Source organism: Plectrocnemia conspersa, unplaced genomic scaffold (assembly GCF_051122295.1).
Source record: "Plectrocnemia conspersa isolate PC_06_02 unplaced genomic scaffold, ASM5112229v1 ptg000007l, whole genome shotgun sequence".
Classification (NCBI taxonomy): domain Eukaryota; kingdom Metazoa; phylum Arthropoda; class Insecta; order Trichoptera; family Polycentropodidae; genus Plectrocnemia; species Plectrocnemia conspersa.
In genome coordinates, this window is record NW_028277171.1 from 10,137,032 (window position 1) to 10,154,208 (window position 17,177).

General features: G+C 30.2%; 1 protein-coding gene across 1 annotated transcript in view; it reads right to left on the bottom strand.

The window, feature by feature from the left end:
* Positions 1-17,177, bottom strand: part of LOC148233898 (cell adhesion molecule Dscam1-like) — a 182,333-nt gene that overhangs the window by 18,907 nt on the left and 146,249 nt on the right. The window contains exon 4 of the mRNA XM_088188970.1: positions 9,374-9,510. Coding sequence (XP_088045096.1) covers positions 9,374-9,510 — 137 coding nt within the window. The remainder of the gene's footprint in view (positions 1-9,373; positions 9,511-17,177) is intronic.

Consider the following 17,177-nt stretch of genomic DNA (forward strand, 5'->3'; position numbering starts at 1 on the left):
AACGATAAACGTGTCGTGTAATGGCTAACACTGAATAGAGCTTTTGAATAACTTTTACTAATAAATCTTTGGAATATAAATAGAGAGGCACTATAATTTATTATTAGTTTTGGATTAAAAAATGCTTTCGGATAGGGTAAATATTATATTTTTAAATTATTAATTTTGGTGGACACGTATATACATTTTGCATGAAACCCTATTAAATTGTTGTTTACAGCTGGCTAGTTTTAATTGGTTAAATTTAATGGTGTGTGCTAAAGACCAATTAAACCAGGTATTTAGAAATGTTATTAGCATTAACTTTGTATGAACTTAGTGCCCATTAGAATCGCACAGATGATGTCAAATAAATTTTAGTACTAGAAAATTTAAAGACACAATTAAAAAATAAATGTCATTAAGATAAAATCAAAATAAATGTCATCATGTCTTGATGTATTTAGAAAATGCAATTAACGAATCAGCCTAATATCAGCTAAAAACCATTTACTTCTTCGAATGTGTTAAAAGCCGCATACTTATGCTCAATTTTAAGTAAATAAATATTAAAAAATAAATTTAATACAATTTCAATATACTTGAAAAAGTCAATTAATGTCTACCCCCAATGGCGACGAAAGGTTGGTAGACCAAAATTAAGGTGGATGAATTGTGGATCGTCAATCGGAGTTCTCCTCAAAGAGCGAGAATAATAAAGACACATACTATAGAATGCTAATACCTATCAAGGGTTATGTTGTAGTTGTTTACGAGTTTATGCAAAAATCAGGATGTTGTGAAGGCAGGGACGATTTCGAAAAGAACCGCCAATTAAAACGAAAGTGGCACTTTAACCTAAAAACTTCCGGAGTCTGCCCCCCATTAAAACTGGCCCTGGCCGCGGGATACAAAATATGCTGCGGCCGTAATGACTTTCAATCTAATTATAACTGTAATAACAAGTTTAATTACGTGCTGACGCTTCGGTGAACTTTTACATTACCCCTCCGGCAAACTTCAGCAGCGACGGACGAATGATGCCGGCGCCATAGGGCGTCAGATTTTTATGTGAAACATCTCTGTGAAGGATTAAAATTATGATTCGTAACGAGACGCGACCACAGAGGCGAATGCATCGTCCATTAAAAGTTAGATGCATTTGATACGATATAAGCGATTATTTAATAATAGTGTGTAGCATAAAATTTTAAAATGTCTGGTAAAGATGTATAAAAAAATATTAGCAAATAAATATTGATCGAAACTTTGTCATGATATACATTATGAATAATATATTAACATATTATTATGTATTATAGTAACGTTTCAGGATAAATGTAGTATGTATGTAAAATATATATCCATCAAAAACTCTTAAAATGACAAGGCCCTACTGAATATTTTATTTTATGTTATTTCCAACAACTTTACGGTTTTGGGGTAGAATATTATTCGCAAATACATGAATGTATTTTAATAATATATGTCATATATATTATATATTAAATATATTTTATAATATATAATATTAAATAGATATTAAGCACCTAAAATATTTTTAATTATTATTTTTAAAATATTTTTAATTATATTTGGGTGGCGTTCATTTATTAAAGACAAGACTCAGCGCATTACTGACTCATTAGTCAACATTAGTGTGAAGACAGCATTAATTTTACGTATTCACTGATGTAGAGTAATGAGCCAATAATGAGCTTGGTTAGAGAGAAATTTATGGAGTGAAATTATAAATTTACCAATTATGCCTTTTCAACGATAAAAAAATTTAAAATCCAATTAAGCTAAACATTATTTTGGATGTAGATATTGATGAGGAATAATATTGTCTCTTGTAAAATAAATAACTATTTATAAACCCTTCAATGATTTAGATAAATTTATTGGTGAATTCTATATCTTACAAGACAACTTCTAACATTTTATAGTGAAAAATTTTCACAGGTAAAGCATACTATTTTCTTTATACAATGAGTACAAGACGCTTAACTTTTTGGGTTTGAAATTTTATTTTTAATTAGATCTGATTTTTTTTGAATTTAGAAAAGTATTTAATTGACATAAGTTATTTAACCCTTAAATGCAGGGTGTTGCAAATCTGCAACAATTTATTTAAGCGCTTATAACTCATTCTACGTTCAATAAAAGAACTCTATTGCATAGTGTTATATATGTGTAACAAGCGCCGAGCCATTGTGTTTTCAAATTATTCCGATAGCTGTCTCTGTATGCTTGATAATGTCATTTAAAAAATCGTTGGGTGCAGATGTGTCACATTTTTGGGAATTTTAACATTTGTTTTCATTGGTGCTGGTGCATAAAAAACAAAATAAAATTAATTTATATACTCAAAAAAGCTTAGTCTACCATTGTTTATTTTTATTTAATTACTATTTTTTGTAATAGTGGCATAAAATAAACAAAATATGCAGTTGTAGACACTGGTCCATATTGAGCAGATGCAAAATGCCAAAATGCAATGGAATTTCACAAATAATGTGTGAAAAATGTGGACATTTTCAGCCTAATTTTAGTATAAAATAATTTTATTTTTGAATTTGGAAAAATCATGTATTTAAGGGTTAAACTGTTTTGTAGCTGTTCTCAATATGATGAATTATAAATGAGATAAAATGGCATTTCTACATATATTTATATATATTTATCGGTTAGATTAGTTCATTTAATAATTTGATTAAAAATCTTAACAAATATCTGATTTTCACAACTAAAAACATAATTTTATTTACTACATATTATTACTATTTTTAAGATATATAAATACATATATTTATAATTATTATTTAAAAGTAAAACATTACTAGTGATGATTGAGATTGAGAAAAATACATAAAAAAATACAGTACTGTTTTCCCGAGAATGAAATGAGTCCCACCGTTACTGGTTTAGAGCAAACATGCGAACGCAATATTATAAGATATATCCAGAAAAATATAGATTACACAAAAGTATTAGATTTTAAAATGGATGTAGTATGTAAGTCGGATAGTATCATTGTATAAAAAAGAAACAACTTCAATTAACGTCGCTCTAACGTCAAGCCATCGACATTCGCGACAGCAGCTATAACTCGTGAAACCACCCATCTCTCGGACATAGGCTGGTGGGCGTACAGGGCCGCACACATGGAAGCAGACGGCGCTTAATTGCAGCGGTCGCCAACGTGTCGATCGTGATTTGCAGCCAAAATGAGAGCCGCTATAACGAGCGTGTCATGATGCGATATACGCACATTTCACGTTAACGTTAACCTCGGTTAACGGAATTATCTGCGGTCTGACTGAAAGGTGATTTGGTTATCCGTAGAAAAAAAATCGACGTCGGTTGATCGTTAATCGGACATTTTGGCTGATTGGGGGCGAAGGCAATTAAAAAGATGGATCGGGGTAGGATCGTTAAGGGTTATCCTTTGCGAAACTGAGCCTGATTGCAATTTACGAGAAATAAAAAGTAATAGTAACGAGCGCTTAACCTAACTGAAAGTTAATAATGATAGATAGCTAGGCGTGGACTTATATTTCGAGGGAGTGTTAAAGTAATATAATATAATATAAATCCTCCAAATTATTCTTTCGTGTGAGTTCAAAATTCATCTTTGTTTGTTTTATAAATACAGGTAGAAATATTTTCGATATGAAAATCACCCAAATATCGTACTTATATACGACTTATTTATTTAGGAAATTAGGTATAATAATTTGAAAACACCCAGCACAAACAACCCCTTCGAACCGAGCGCCGAGTAGCTTCTTAACGAAGTTAAAAATAGAGTGGCGATATACGATACACATATTTCAGTGGCGTGGTGTGTATTGATAGAAGCGACAGAAGCGATGTCCTAACTATGTTATTTTCCAAATTTATTAATTTATGATCCATAACAATTAAACTCAAATTAATTAGGAAAAATTGAAACATTATAAATATCAACAACCTGAATGAGTTTGTTGTGAAGTTAAATAAAGAAAACATAGGATTTCTACCTTCCTTCTACGCTATTTAGTAGTTCGCCAAACCTAGTCAAGATTTGCGTATATTGTAATATAATATAATAAAATGTTCAATTTTTAACTCAGTGTTTCAATAATCACAATTCAATCCATGTATATCTTTGCAAGAACAACGTGTCTACAACATTGTGGGTTAATCGATATTCACAAATATGGACTAGGACTGCTGCGACGAGATTAAGAAACATTCCATTTGATTCAGCGTTCGTGCAAAAAATATAATGGCCGCTATAAAATTTCAAAACATAGAAAAAACAAATAAAAAATCATTTTTGTCAGTTCAATTTTTATGCTAAACTCAACATGCATTATTGTGTTTCAGCGATGAGTTTATATAGTGAGTAGGATTAATGAGTGTAGCTTTGATTTACGACAAACCCACCAACCGTAGTGGCAAAGAGGTGTTAAAAATAAACAGAATAAAATAATATGCTTTAATTTAATCGGTACAAGGCGCAACATGAAAATACCAAATTGTCGAGGGTGCTGAGCCAGAAACATTTCCCCTGTCCTCGGCTGGGTAATGCAGATCTACTCAATTGTTCTGTAAATTACTATAAAAGTTAAAGGTCAGCAGGTGGTAGTACAAATCAGACATTTTACACAAAGGCATAGCAGAAGCAAGATATGGACGCCAAAGTTGTGCTACACTGTCTTTCATTTTTTGAGTAGTGAATGTCACACATCAAAATGAACTAAATATTTACTATTGGGATAAATATCCATCACTGTAAAAAATGTATTATAAATTATTGAGTTTTAAATACATAACTTACGTGAGACACAAAAAGAGAAAGAATTGCTCAAATGTATAGATAAAATTAAATGAAATTTGGTTACTTCGTATTAAAAAAATGTTCAGACTTCCTAGATCATATTTCGTAGCAAATCTATAAAACATTCGCAAGTAAGGTACGGAGTCATCGCGTGTGTATAATTGCATATTTAATCGCGTGCATAATTGAGAAAGTGCGCACTCGAAACGCGTGCGCGAATCTACATGCATAATGAGAAGAAGAAAATTTAATAAATCGCACACGCGTGTCTAAGTCTCGCGTTTTGCGTGTGCGTCCTCATTACACTGCTCGGCAGTCATAAAATATTTTGCACAACAGCTCCAAATAACACTCATCCGCCCTAAAGGTGTAGTGCCAGCCACCGCAGCACTCAGATGGTGCCATTAAGCCGCTTTCTTGTATCCCGACCGGGCTAGGATGGGCATAACGCTAAGATGATAGTGTGAAACGAAAATTTTTGAGTGTCCAATTTCGACGCGACGGCACGCTCTCCTAAAGCCTTGTTTACACATCGCTATTATCTTTATAACTTGATCTTTCATTTTAACCCATTCAGATAAATCGAGGATAAATTTGTACAAAGATGCATGTATTATCCTAAGCACTGTTTAGTTGGATATGTAGGTGAATACATATATTATGTCATTATAATGTTTTAAGATTATAATAAACATAAATTTTAAGTAAGTCACAAGCGAAATCATAAATGTTTTAATATTGAATTTGAAGAATTGAGAGGTCCTAAATATTGTAAAGTGCTGGGGAATTATAGTACGTTGAATACAAAATCTGTTTTCTGAAGTACAGCCTTCTACATACCCTCATGAAGAGCAATAACATATAAAGAAAAACGATGATCGGTTAATAAGAATTTCTTTAACTAAAATTCTAGGTATTACTTCAAATCAAATCAGGAGATCTTGCCATCTAAAAAATGACAATCGGCTGGTATTACAAAAAAATCAACCAACCTGCTAATATTTTTGACTTAATAGAGTAATATTTAAATTCACATACTGGTGCGTAAATTTGACTTACATTTTTTTTTGGTCTAGAAATTTGGGTTCTGCTGATTTAATCCCACAATTGTACATTAGCTATGCTTGCTATCTTTGTCATGGACCTGTTTGGTTCTCATGCTCAAAAATTGCATCGTTTTGTAATTTGCTTTAAGTCAACTGTCGTCTGTATACGTTGATATATTGTCAGTGGTCAAATTGAAGTTTAGGGTGGCGTAGCTCTAGACGTGGTTGATCTCGCGGCCAATGAGAAACTTTGGTGAATCCTATTATATTGTTTATTAAGTTTTGACAATTTTGACTATGAAGGTGTGCAGGTTCCTCCGGATGGCTGCTGGTAGATCTTGGCTCTCTGGTCGTCTGCGTCGCTGGCTTTGCTATCTGGGCCGTCTCTTGTCTCGTGCCTCAGCCGTCTCGTATCTCAGATCTCCTAGCCAATCGCTGCAGTGGCTTCTTAGAATTCGAGAAATCGGATGTGTATTTTCAAAAGCAAATTTTTGCTTGACTCCAGATTTTCGAATTATTCGGAAAGGGCTTGCATTGTGCTGATTTATTGCGTCCGTACCGTTATGTCACAAAAGGAATTCTCTTAACGACCCGTGTTGTGTGGTCAAAAGAAATCCCTCTTGTCACATGATGTTTGTCTCATTGTTAATGAATGAACGTTTTTGGTCACGGTCATCAACAATGAGACAATCGCCCTTCTAAATGTGCCTATATGTGTGGTCGCCACAAAAGAACCCGACAATATCTTAATGGATTATTACGCTTGATGTTAAACTGCCGGTGAAATATCCGTTATGTTGCCATTTTTATAGCACGCATTTAATGCAAACCTCCATTGTACATTGGTCCACTGGTTTATGGTTACTGCATACAATTATGCCGACAACACACCGCGGGTGTCGACTAACCCTACTCCAGTAGTGCATAGTAAATTTAAATTTGAGAGCACACCTCACTTTGATCACACCTCTGAAAATCTTTCCATTTAGTAAAAGGATACCTATAAAAATGCTATTTGAAACAAGATTAATAGTACTGTTTCTAGGCATGTTTTTTAAAACTTATACAGGTTGAGTTTTTACGCTGTGGCAATGATGATACTTTGTTGTCTTTGTAGTCGATAATACGATTGAAAATGTATTAATGATTGTTTATTTTTCGCGTACGTTGTATAAATAATCTACGAAACATATCACTTCTTAGACAATGGATTGAGCTAGCTGTATTTTTAATTTATATAATATTATACTTAAATAACAAGCGTTCAATGCTTATTCATAAGAACGGGATCTTTTAGAAAGGGATACGTAATGTTATGTCATAGTTTCGATTATGTTCAAACTGAGACACTCCATATAACTGACGGAAAAAGTTTATGTTTTTATTTTATGAGTTTCTGACACTTTGAACACAGATGGTATTCGGATATCTACATACTCGAAATTATATTTTTTATACAAATATATTTTTATGCATATTTATTGTTATTGATACAAATATCAAATAGTTATACTTATATGTATGTATATATATTTTTTATACCAAGATATAAGATGTTTATATTCTGCTACATTTGCATTCGAATAAGAATACTTTAATACTTTTTTTAGAATTCTAATAATATGTTTACGAAGCTTACACAATACAATGCATTATAATAGAAGAGAGTGCAGATGCTGCGCAAAAATGCTTTCAGGCTTCATATTTTAGGAATTGGATTCAATCTCAACGAGCTGTGTTCTCTGAGCGTCTTCTGTTTCGAATGTTTGCAGATACAGCGTAAACAATAAGAGCAAATAGAGAATTGCGCTGATTCAATAACTCCTCTCGATTCCTCCCGTAGTTGGATTATTGAAATTGTTTTCATTTTCGACATGCTGCGATATAAATTATTTTACCGTTCGAGGAACAAAAGATCAAAGAGGAAAAAATGCATAGAGGCGTGTAAGTGTTCAAAACTTGAATTGTGGTATCAAACTATTTCATGAATGTGCGGAAAATGCTTTGCGATAAGTAATACATATATATGCCATTTAATCAACTTTAGTGCATTTGAGAAAGGTTTTAGTGCCATACTATTGTATGAGTTTAGTAAACATATACAGTTTTATACTGAACTAAATGCAATATTTTTTTATAAGAAAATTAGATGCATATACTATATTTATATGTATATACATATGTAAAGTTGCGTCAATTATAAAATTAGAAATAATGATGTATCATCCGATTTTACGTCCTTATTTTTTATTCTCATAAATAAAGAAGTAAGTTAAAAGGAAGCGTTTTGCTGACATTGACGAGGTTCAAGGAGAATCGCTTGCAGCCTTTATAATTATTCCGGATGAATAATTAAGGCAAAGTAGGTAAGGCTCTGTTGCATTAAAGCTCTAAGACTTTATCCTCTTCAAAGTACTTGCCATTAGGGCTTTTATTGCCAGTATCCCCCATATTACGGCTAATTATTTATTACCGGACTCAATAAAAATACTGGTAGATTAGATTAGTTATTATAATTAAAGCAAATTTCTACATAGTTAAAACACATTACAAGCTATTATTAACAATGTCAGTGATTAGAAATACTACGTTATATTTGCACATCAGCGACGCAAAGCCATTTTAGGATTAGGATTTATCGACAATTATTAAAAAGTAATTTGGTAATAATGCGCTGTGTTGTTTTGGAAAGAATCTCTTAGAAAATAATGACTCGGCAAATTTCTATCGTTAAATTATACTTTGAAAAGCGGTTTTTATATGGTTCCTAGAAGCGGCGTTATCTCATTTTGCGTAACAAATATTTGCAACAAAATGTATGATATTGAGATGTAAAATCGACACATTAAATAATAATTGTTAGGAATAAAAGTATCTTTAATTTGCAATTACTGGTTTTGCTTTAAAAAAATCAAGTATTTATAATCAAATTATTATTTAAATAAAATCTTTTACTAATTATTTCCATATATATTTATTGACTATGTTAATGTGTGTATTCACGTAAATTATTTTACTTATTAATAAAAATATGTTGAATTAAAACTGCTTCTGCTTTTTTATAAACTAAATAAAAATGTATATAAATTTTAATTGTAATAAAATGATTAGAGGTAAAATTTTGAACTAGGATTTTTTGATTAAATGTCAAATCCATGGAACCCCACTGGTGCACAGTATACTATATACTTCATTCGCAAGTATAGATTTAAACGAGTGACAGGATATAAATTTATACATATTTGAGACACAACTCTAGGTATAACGAAATATTGCATTTATGTTTAAGGATATTTTATAATTTATATACATTAAATTTAATTAAAAAGTTTTTTATTAATTGAGAATAATATCATGTATTTTAATTGATAAAAAAATATGATTTTAAGAAATTATATTTAGCGATTTTTGTAAAACTTTTGCGAAGTTTTGTTAGAGAATATTGTTCAAATAATATTTATTATACAAAACATAAAATTTTAAATTAAGTCCTTATCTTTATGAATAAAATAATACATACCTGCTAAGGTCAGCTTATATCCCAGATTTCCATCTGGCTTTTGACATGCATAGGAAATTTTAATGGTAGTCTTTCCTTGAAAATACTGATACCAATCAAACGGCGGAAAATATAGAGTGCCGTTCTCGTAAACATATCTGAAAAATAATAAAGAAAAAAATTAAACATATTTCTATACATGAATGGTAGTTTATAAAGTAATAATCATTACATAATTATTTATTAATAACTATTATATATTTAAAGTATGTTCCGATTTGTCTATTTATAAATAACATTATTTGCCGCTACATATTAAAATATATATACATACATAGGTAATATTATAATAAAAAACGAACACTGAACGTTTTTTATCATACAATTTTATCGTATTATTTTAATTTTCAGTTTATAGAAAATATATAAAATATAAGAAATATTTTTGTTTAAATAAACAGATTGCATATTATATTTCATAATTTTTAATGTAATTTAATATCGCGAAATGCTTTATTGTACAAACCGTAAAAAATTAACATTTAGTTGCACTTTTTTGTTGTTGTAAAAAATTAAGTTTCTGCTGTGTAAAAGTTTAAAATAATTGTGTGTAGTTTTAATTTCACTATGCCTTCACTTGATCGTTATCACATTGACATTAATTGAGGGCGGGGGCGGTAGGCCAAAAAATCAAGTAATCGCGGATCGTTACGGCTGTGAAGGTTTGCTATGATGATTGAGAAGCCTAGGATAAGGTCCGTTTACATAGACCATGGTCTAAAATGTTCGCTGTCAACTATGGTCGACGACTCAAAATCCACTGTCTGGCTTGGCTCAAAACCATTAATATCCCTGCCGTCTAATCGAGAAAGAGAGCCTCTTACAAAAATATTATTCACCGACATTTTATTCCAAAAGTCAACGCTTTCTATGTTTTTTTAATTATTAAACATTTTAAATAAAATACAATTATTATTTAATTTATTTTTATATATGTTCACAAAAAGGTAAAAAATGATAAATGAATGGAAAATAAGTAAATCTAATTTTAAAGATACATATTATTTTATTAGATATATAATCTACGCATCACCATGTTTTTATATTTACATATAACTGAATATTATGCTTTTATTTGTTAATTTTTTTTTTAGTAAGTACATTGAAAAAATGTTTGCGCCTATGTAATATTTATGTCGATAGTAAAACATTTTAATTTTGTCCTGCATGAACGTTTGTTTATTCCCGATTGGCTTTATATGGGAAAGCAATAAAATATCGAATATAAAGGACGCAAATAAAATAACAATAGCACCGTCTACTATTATCGTAAAACACCGGGATCGAAGTTGCAAAGCACTGAGAGACAGAGTTCATTGTCAACTCGCAATTGTAAAAAATATACGATATTACTATTATAATATATACGACTTAGTTATATATTATATCATTGCTCCTAGTACAATTACCAGTGGACAGAAATCATTTATGTTGAGTAAATTATTATAGTGTTTTGTAATGTTTGATAAATATTTAATTTTTTGATTGTGTTTTTGGACTACTTAATGAACAGTTAACCCTGATGATGATTATTTTCAAAAATAATTAAAAAGTGTTACATGTTAATCTTACTATACTTTTCTATTACTAAACATATTGCATGTTCAAATTTTCTATCTACAAATACGTAACCGCCAATTTGGGGTTGACTATGAGGTTTCAACTTCAGGTATTATCAGCGGTGTACCAATAATACATCTCCCTAATATTTCACCTTAATATACGATAAAAATTGTCTACTGTTCGACAATCGAGATTCGAACACGAAATTAAAACACGTCTGACCAAAGTTTGCCGAGGAAACTCGCGACGGCTCGGAAGTTAAACAACGGACCAAGTCTTTCAAGGGAAAAGTATTTGACGGTTTAATTTAGCTTCGAGCAATATTGAAATTTCACAGTGGCTTCAGAGGCAATGACAGAACGCACACACGTATGTCGGAGATATTCGCATATGACTGACACAACGATGAATAAATAATTTCCTTGGAGAAATTTAACGCGGTTTGTATGCAAGGGTGGTGCGTTTATACACTCGTTCCCATCCCACCTATATACCCATCAGTTTCCCACTTTATTTTCTTCATTTACATAAAATAGTTCATATATAATATATTATGGTTATTTATATATACATATATGTGTGTGTATAGTATACCGCAGCGCAGAACATTTTCTTATTAAACGTACCCGTTCATGACGCAACGTCTTCTGAATAATAAACGTCCGATTCTTCGCGTAATTTATTGTTTCGCGTTTGCATAAGTAAACTGCCATCTGTTAAGGGTGAGCTTTCTTAATTTTTTTCCGCTTCACATGTGTACAAAGTTTACAAGAACATATATACAATACGTCGTCGTCGAAATGTTAAATATGAGCTACACAAGTCACATGAATACATTTCAACGTTAGGAATTCCTCAAGGTTTTAATCCCACCCCAATTTTTTTTCTTTTCACATTTTCGACATTAAAGTATTCATTAAAATATTTATACTGAGGATTGTAAAAACTTAACTTTGATATTGAAAATCTATGTGCGTTAATAGATCCGCAATACTAGAGCTCGGTTATCACTTATGTGTAATGAAGCATAGGTGTCTTATTTCAAGAGAACTACAGATTTTATCAGCATATGCAATACAGTCTCAAATATGTTATGACTTGTCTTATATACGTGTCAATTTAAATACCCTAAAATATGCCAAATATTGCAACCGACTCTTTTCTAAGATAAAATATTTTTTAGATACCCGTATATGAAGGAATATAAATACTATCTATTTTTATTTTCTACAAGGTTTGCTGGTATATGATTTTCTCGAGTCGCATCGACAAGTAAACCAGGGAAAGCACTTATTTAAGTTTCTGGAAGAAAATAAACACAATTAATTTTTTGTGTTTCTCAAGTATTGTTTAAAGTACTGCATGCAAGAACATAAGACAACTCATTAATAGATATCTGTCGAATATTTTTAATTTTCATCTAGGTACTCACAGTTTTGGACGCATTGTGGTCTTACCGTTATTATCTATAATATATTTTAATTGTTACTGTGAATATTTTTATATGTTTTTTGTTAATACATATAATTTGTTTTGGGCATGGCGAATAGCTATTATGGTCTGCACATATATTTAAATACATAAATAAATATCATCTACTCTATCGTAAACTTGCAAATCTGCAAAACGACAATTGTGTAGAATTTATGCGCTGTGGTAATATATTTTTATTTATTTCCTTATTCACGATAGCCACTATCCTTCTATCTAATTTATAGTCAAGCTCTATAAAGGCATTATAATACTTGTATCTGAATTTAATGCACTTTTTTGCCACTATGAAAGTTTTGTCATGAGTCAAACTATTTGACATCACTATCCGGAAACAATTTATTGATTTAATAAGCTAGACGTATTTTATGCAATTTTATTTACTAATCTTGTCTCAGTATATTTTGTCATAAATCGTATCAAATGTAATTTGTTACGATTTTCATAAAAATGTAACCTGGAATTTAAAAATACATATGATGAAATTGAAATATTTAGTTTATAAATTATATAATTGTTTTCTAAAGTCAAATCATTTCACACAATACGAGTTTTGCAAGGTAGTGGCATTAGTTTCAGACTGCCTCCAAAACATCGAATTTAGCACCTGAACTACTTATTAATTATCAACAGTGTAACTAAAGCTGAATTCAGCGAAACATAAAATTAACCTAACCGAAAGCAGATATATACACATATACTGTATTATTACATAACATATTATAACCTGCTGTTTACGGATTCATAATCAACTATTTGTGCTTAGCTACAAGGTCTCAATTTCAGTTCAATTAACATAACACCCACCTACTATTTTTGTCAAAATATGTTGCTTTTTGACATTCAAAATTAAAACACGTTTTAATAAGGTTAACCAACGAAACTCGCGACTACTTAGAAGCTAAGCAATGAACTAAGAATTCGAAAGTTTAATTTAGTTTTAAACAGTATTTTAATTTCAGTAGCGACAAAAGCAATGGCAGCAAGTACGTAAACGTAATATTTTTTTATGAGATAAAAGTAGCTGAGAGATCCATTGATTATGAAGATTATCTACATATTTTTATATAAGGTTCTTATATATGTTACTGCTGTTTTAAACTATATTGTAAAATTAATTGTAAATAAAATAATTGTGACGTTCTTTGCTTTTTGCAAGTAATCTATAGATTAATTAGAATATATTTGTCATCCTCAATACTGAATTTTACTATATTATTTTTAATAAATTAGATAATTTGATTTATGTATTTTTTTTCGTTAGTTTTTAGAGAGATAAATATTTTTAGAAAAATACTTTAATTAAATTTTTACCATTTATTATGATATTAGTACTATATTAAAATTGTAATAATTTAATCAGCTTTAAATTGTAGTATTTAGAATTTTTTAAATAGATCAAGTATTTTTTATATTGTGTATGTCTGTAGGTATTTTTTTGTTAACATATATTAAAAAACGAATATATTGTTAAAATAATTATCTGAGTAGTAGTAGTATTTTAAAAACACAACATTTGCGATTCAAAAGGACGATAATAATGGTTTTAAAGTAAAGTAATAAATAATATTACCGTCATAAAGCACCGTCGGACAAGTCACCCGTTTTCTATAGCGTTTCTCAAAAGTTTTACACGCCGATATGTAACCATATCCGAATACATGAATATAATGCGATCAAGTGACACAAAGTTTGAGAAGTGGAAACTTCGCTAGAGGCAGTCGATGGAGAAGATAATCCGAGTGGGCGGGGGCGGCACTTGTGCTGATGCGGCGCCAGACACGCCCAAACTTTGTGCTAACTACTCCAGATTCCACCTGACGAGGACTCACTACTGCCACTATTTCAGCACAATTCGGTTGCCATCCGTAAATCCCGAATCTTGCTCTCGCACACCCAAAATCAAGCACGTAATGGCTCTAAATTAAATTTATGTATAAAAGTGAACGGATTTAACGCTTATCCGTTAGTCGTAAATCAACGGTAGATCGTTTATGAATTTCGTGAATAAAGATCCATATTTTTTGATTCCATTTCAATATAAATAAAACGTTAATACATATAAAAAAACGTGTTACTAAAATTATAAAAAAGTAAAATTTTACAATGTTTTAGTATTTTACATTCCTTTTTTGTGATACATACATACATGAAAAAATATGTAGGGGCTTTTAATATATGTGTATCATAAATGAAAGCGGTACTGTCTATATATGTCATTTAAATATTTATATATAAAATAAATAAGCAATAAAACTGTTGTTTGGATCTTCCCTCTGAATTTTCAAAGAAAAAAACATATTTTGATCGTTGCGTCAAAGCGAACAGAATAAACAGAGTTCTCACTTTTAGAAGCTTTGCTTTGATCTCGATTTTGTCTGCGGCAAGAAAATAATGATGAAGTAAGCGTCTACATTTCCATTAATTCATCTGAGGTAGATTCACACCTTGAACGGCAAAAAATCTCCACATCAAAGGACCGTTACATTTCGCGTTTCAAACCGCAACGCTCTGTGAAATTAAAAGTGTTTGAAATTGTATGTATGAATATATTATGTAACATATCTAGCAGCATACTATTGGTATTGTGTTAACATGTAAAAATATGCATTTAAAAAAAGTAATATTTATTATACTTTAAATTCTAAAGTTACTCTGAAAGAAAGAATATCGAGGACAATGTAACCACTCATAATAACGTAAAGGCAAAACTTGGTCTCGTAAGCCATAATAGTTGAGGACTTGCTTCTAGCATTGCTTCCTAAAGCGGCAAGAACGTTGGGACAATTACATATCATCTGTAGGAGATAAGTTTGAAGTGTTTTGCATGTGTACTTACATAGGTATGTGTATTAAAACTTTTATTATTAGCTTAGCCGTTCTAAAGAAACTGTAATATTTGTTGCGTATAAATATCGCGATAAAGTTTCTAAATATTGGTTATATTCATTATTAAAATATTCAAACAATATAGAAATCCTAATAATTATATTATTAATAACATACTTGCATTGTATTTATTGTAAAATCAACAAAAAACTCGAGCAAAGTGACTTAACCGACAATTAGTTATAATTATTAGCAAAGTATACAAAGAGTTTGAGTAGAACTGGCAAACACACTAACTCTGATGCAATAGTTTTGATGAACTTGAATCGGTGTGATCATAAATATATATCTATATTAACAATACAAACATAAAATAGTATTAATATTTTTGAGTTAAATAATATAGACAAATTAATATAAAATAACAATCCTAAAATATTATTTTAGTAGGATTGAGTCATTTTGGAGGTGTTTATTTTGACATTTGTTTGAAGGTCCCTGACTTATAATATTGCTGCAACTTATAAGTATAGATAAGATTTTGATTGTGTATTATACATGTATAGATTTTTTAAGGATAACACTCAGGATGACATAGGATAATCAGTATTAATAAAATACAACAAAAATGTATACATTATAATGATTTCCCGACAGAAAAGCTCATATTTTTATCTATTTCTATAAACTGATTATTAATTATATTTTATGAACATTTTCTTTGTTTTCATAATTAGTTCTAATATAAAAAAAATATTTTTTAGCACACCGTTATGCAATATGAACATATCTAAAACTGATCACATGTCTCTATCTTATCTTTGACTTTTCTAAAGTAGCAATATTTTGGTCATTAAGTACAATATTTAATCAACCTCTAAACTTATTGCCTTTAAGAATCGTTTTACCGTATTTTAATCAGTGGATTTACCGTAACTTTTTGATTTATATAACTATTCACAAAAAAACAGCTTGAAAAAGCGTAATGATTTGTGATATCTTATTTATTTTAAATAAGTTAAAATTAGATTTTAATAAATGAACTGCGTCATAAATGCCTTAAAATTATTAAAAATATTTTAATAAATATTATTTCATAATTAACACGTTTATTTTTATTTAAGGAACAGTTGTTCATGTTTTTGAAAACACATACAGTTTGTGTATCGCGTATATTTATTATAAGCCTATACATATATTAAGTTATCTGCGCCTTAAGAATCCAGTTGTCTTAAAGGATTAGGTTGAACTTTAGATTTCGGACGCCGTAGCTTGTTAGCGTGAAGAGGGAAGCAGCTGCTTTTTCGGTCCTTTTAGTTTCTGTCGATAGTTTGTGTCTTTATTAATTTTATTATTAATTTAGTTAGTGTGGCTTTAATCTTTAATAATTTTTTTTGATGTAAAGAGGTGCTAGAGATGATTTAGAATATTTTAATCTAAAAAAAATTGTATAAAATAATGGGCTTAAAAGTAGAAGACATAGTATGGTTGACAAGGACCTTTTATTGTCCGAAGCTGAATAAAATCCAAGGATGTCCATCGAGAATTCTTGAACAATTCATCGGTCAATCAATACATCTTCCAAGTCAAAAAAATTTGAGTTCCGCATGATTTATCATATTAAGCAGGACCACTCGTCCGCCCTCATACTGCTAAATTAACTCGTGAAAAAATTAACAGTCTAGGCTGAGAAGTTTTATAACACCCCCTGTATTCACCAAACATTCTCCTTTAGACTTGTTCAGGTCTATGGAAAATTTTTTGACGAATGAAAAAAAATTAAGCGAGCAAGGCAAAATAGCACTTAAGAACTTTTTTAACTCAAAACCGAAACAATTTTATAGAAAATGAGATTTGATTTGACCAAGAGATGGAAGTATAT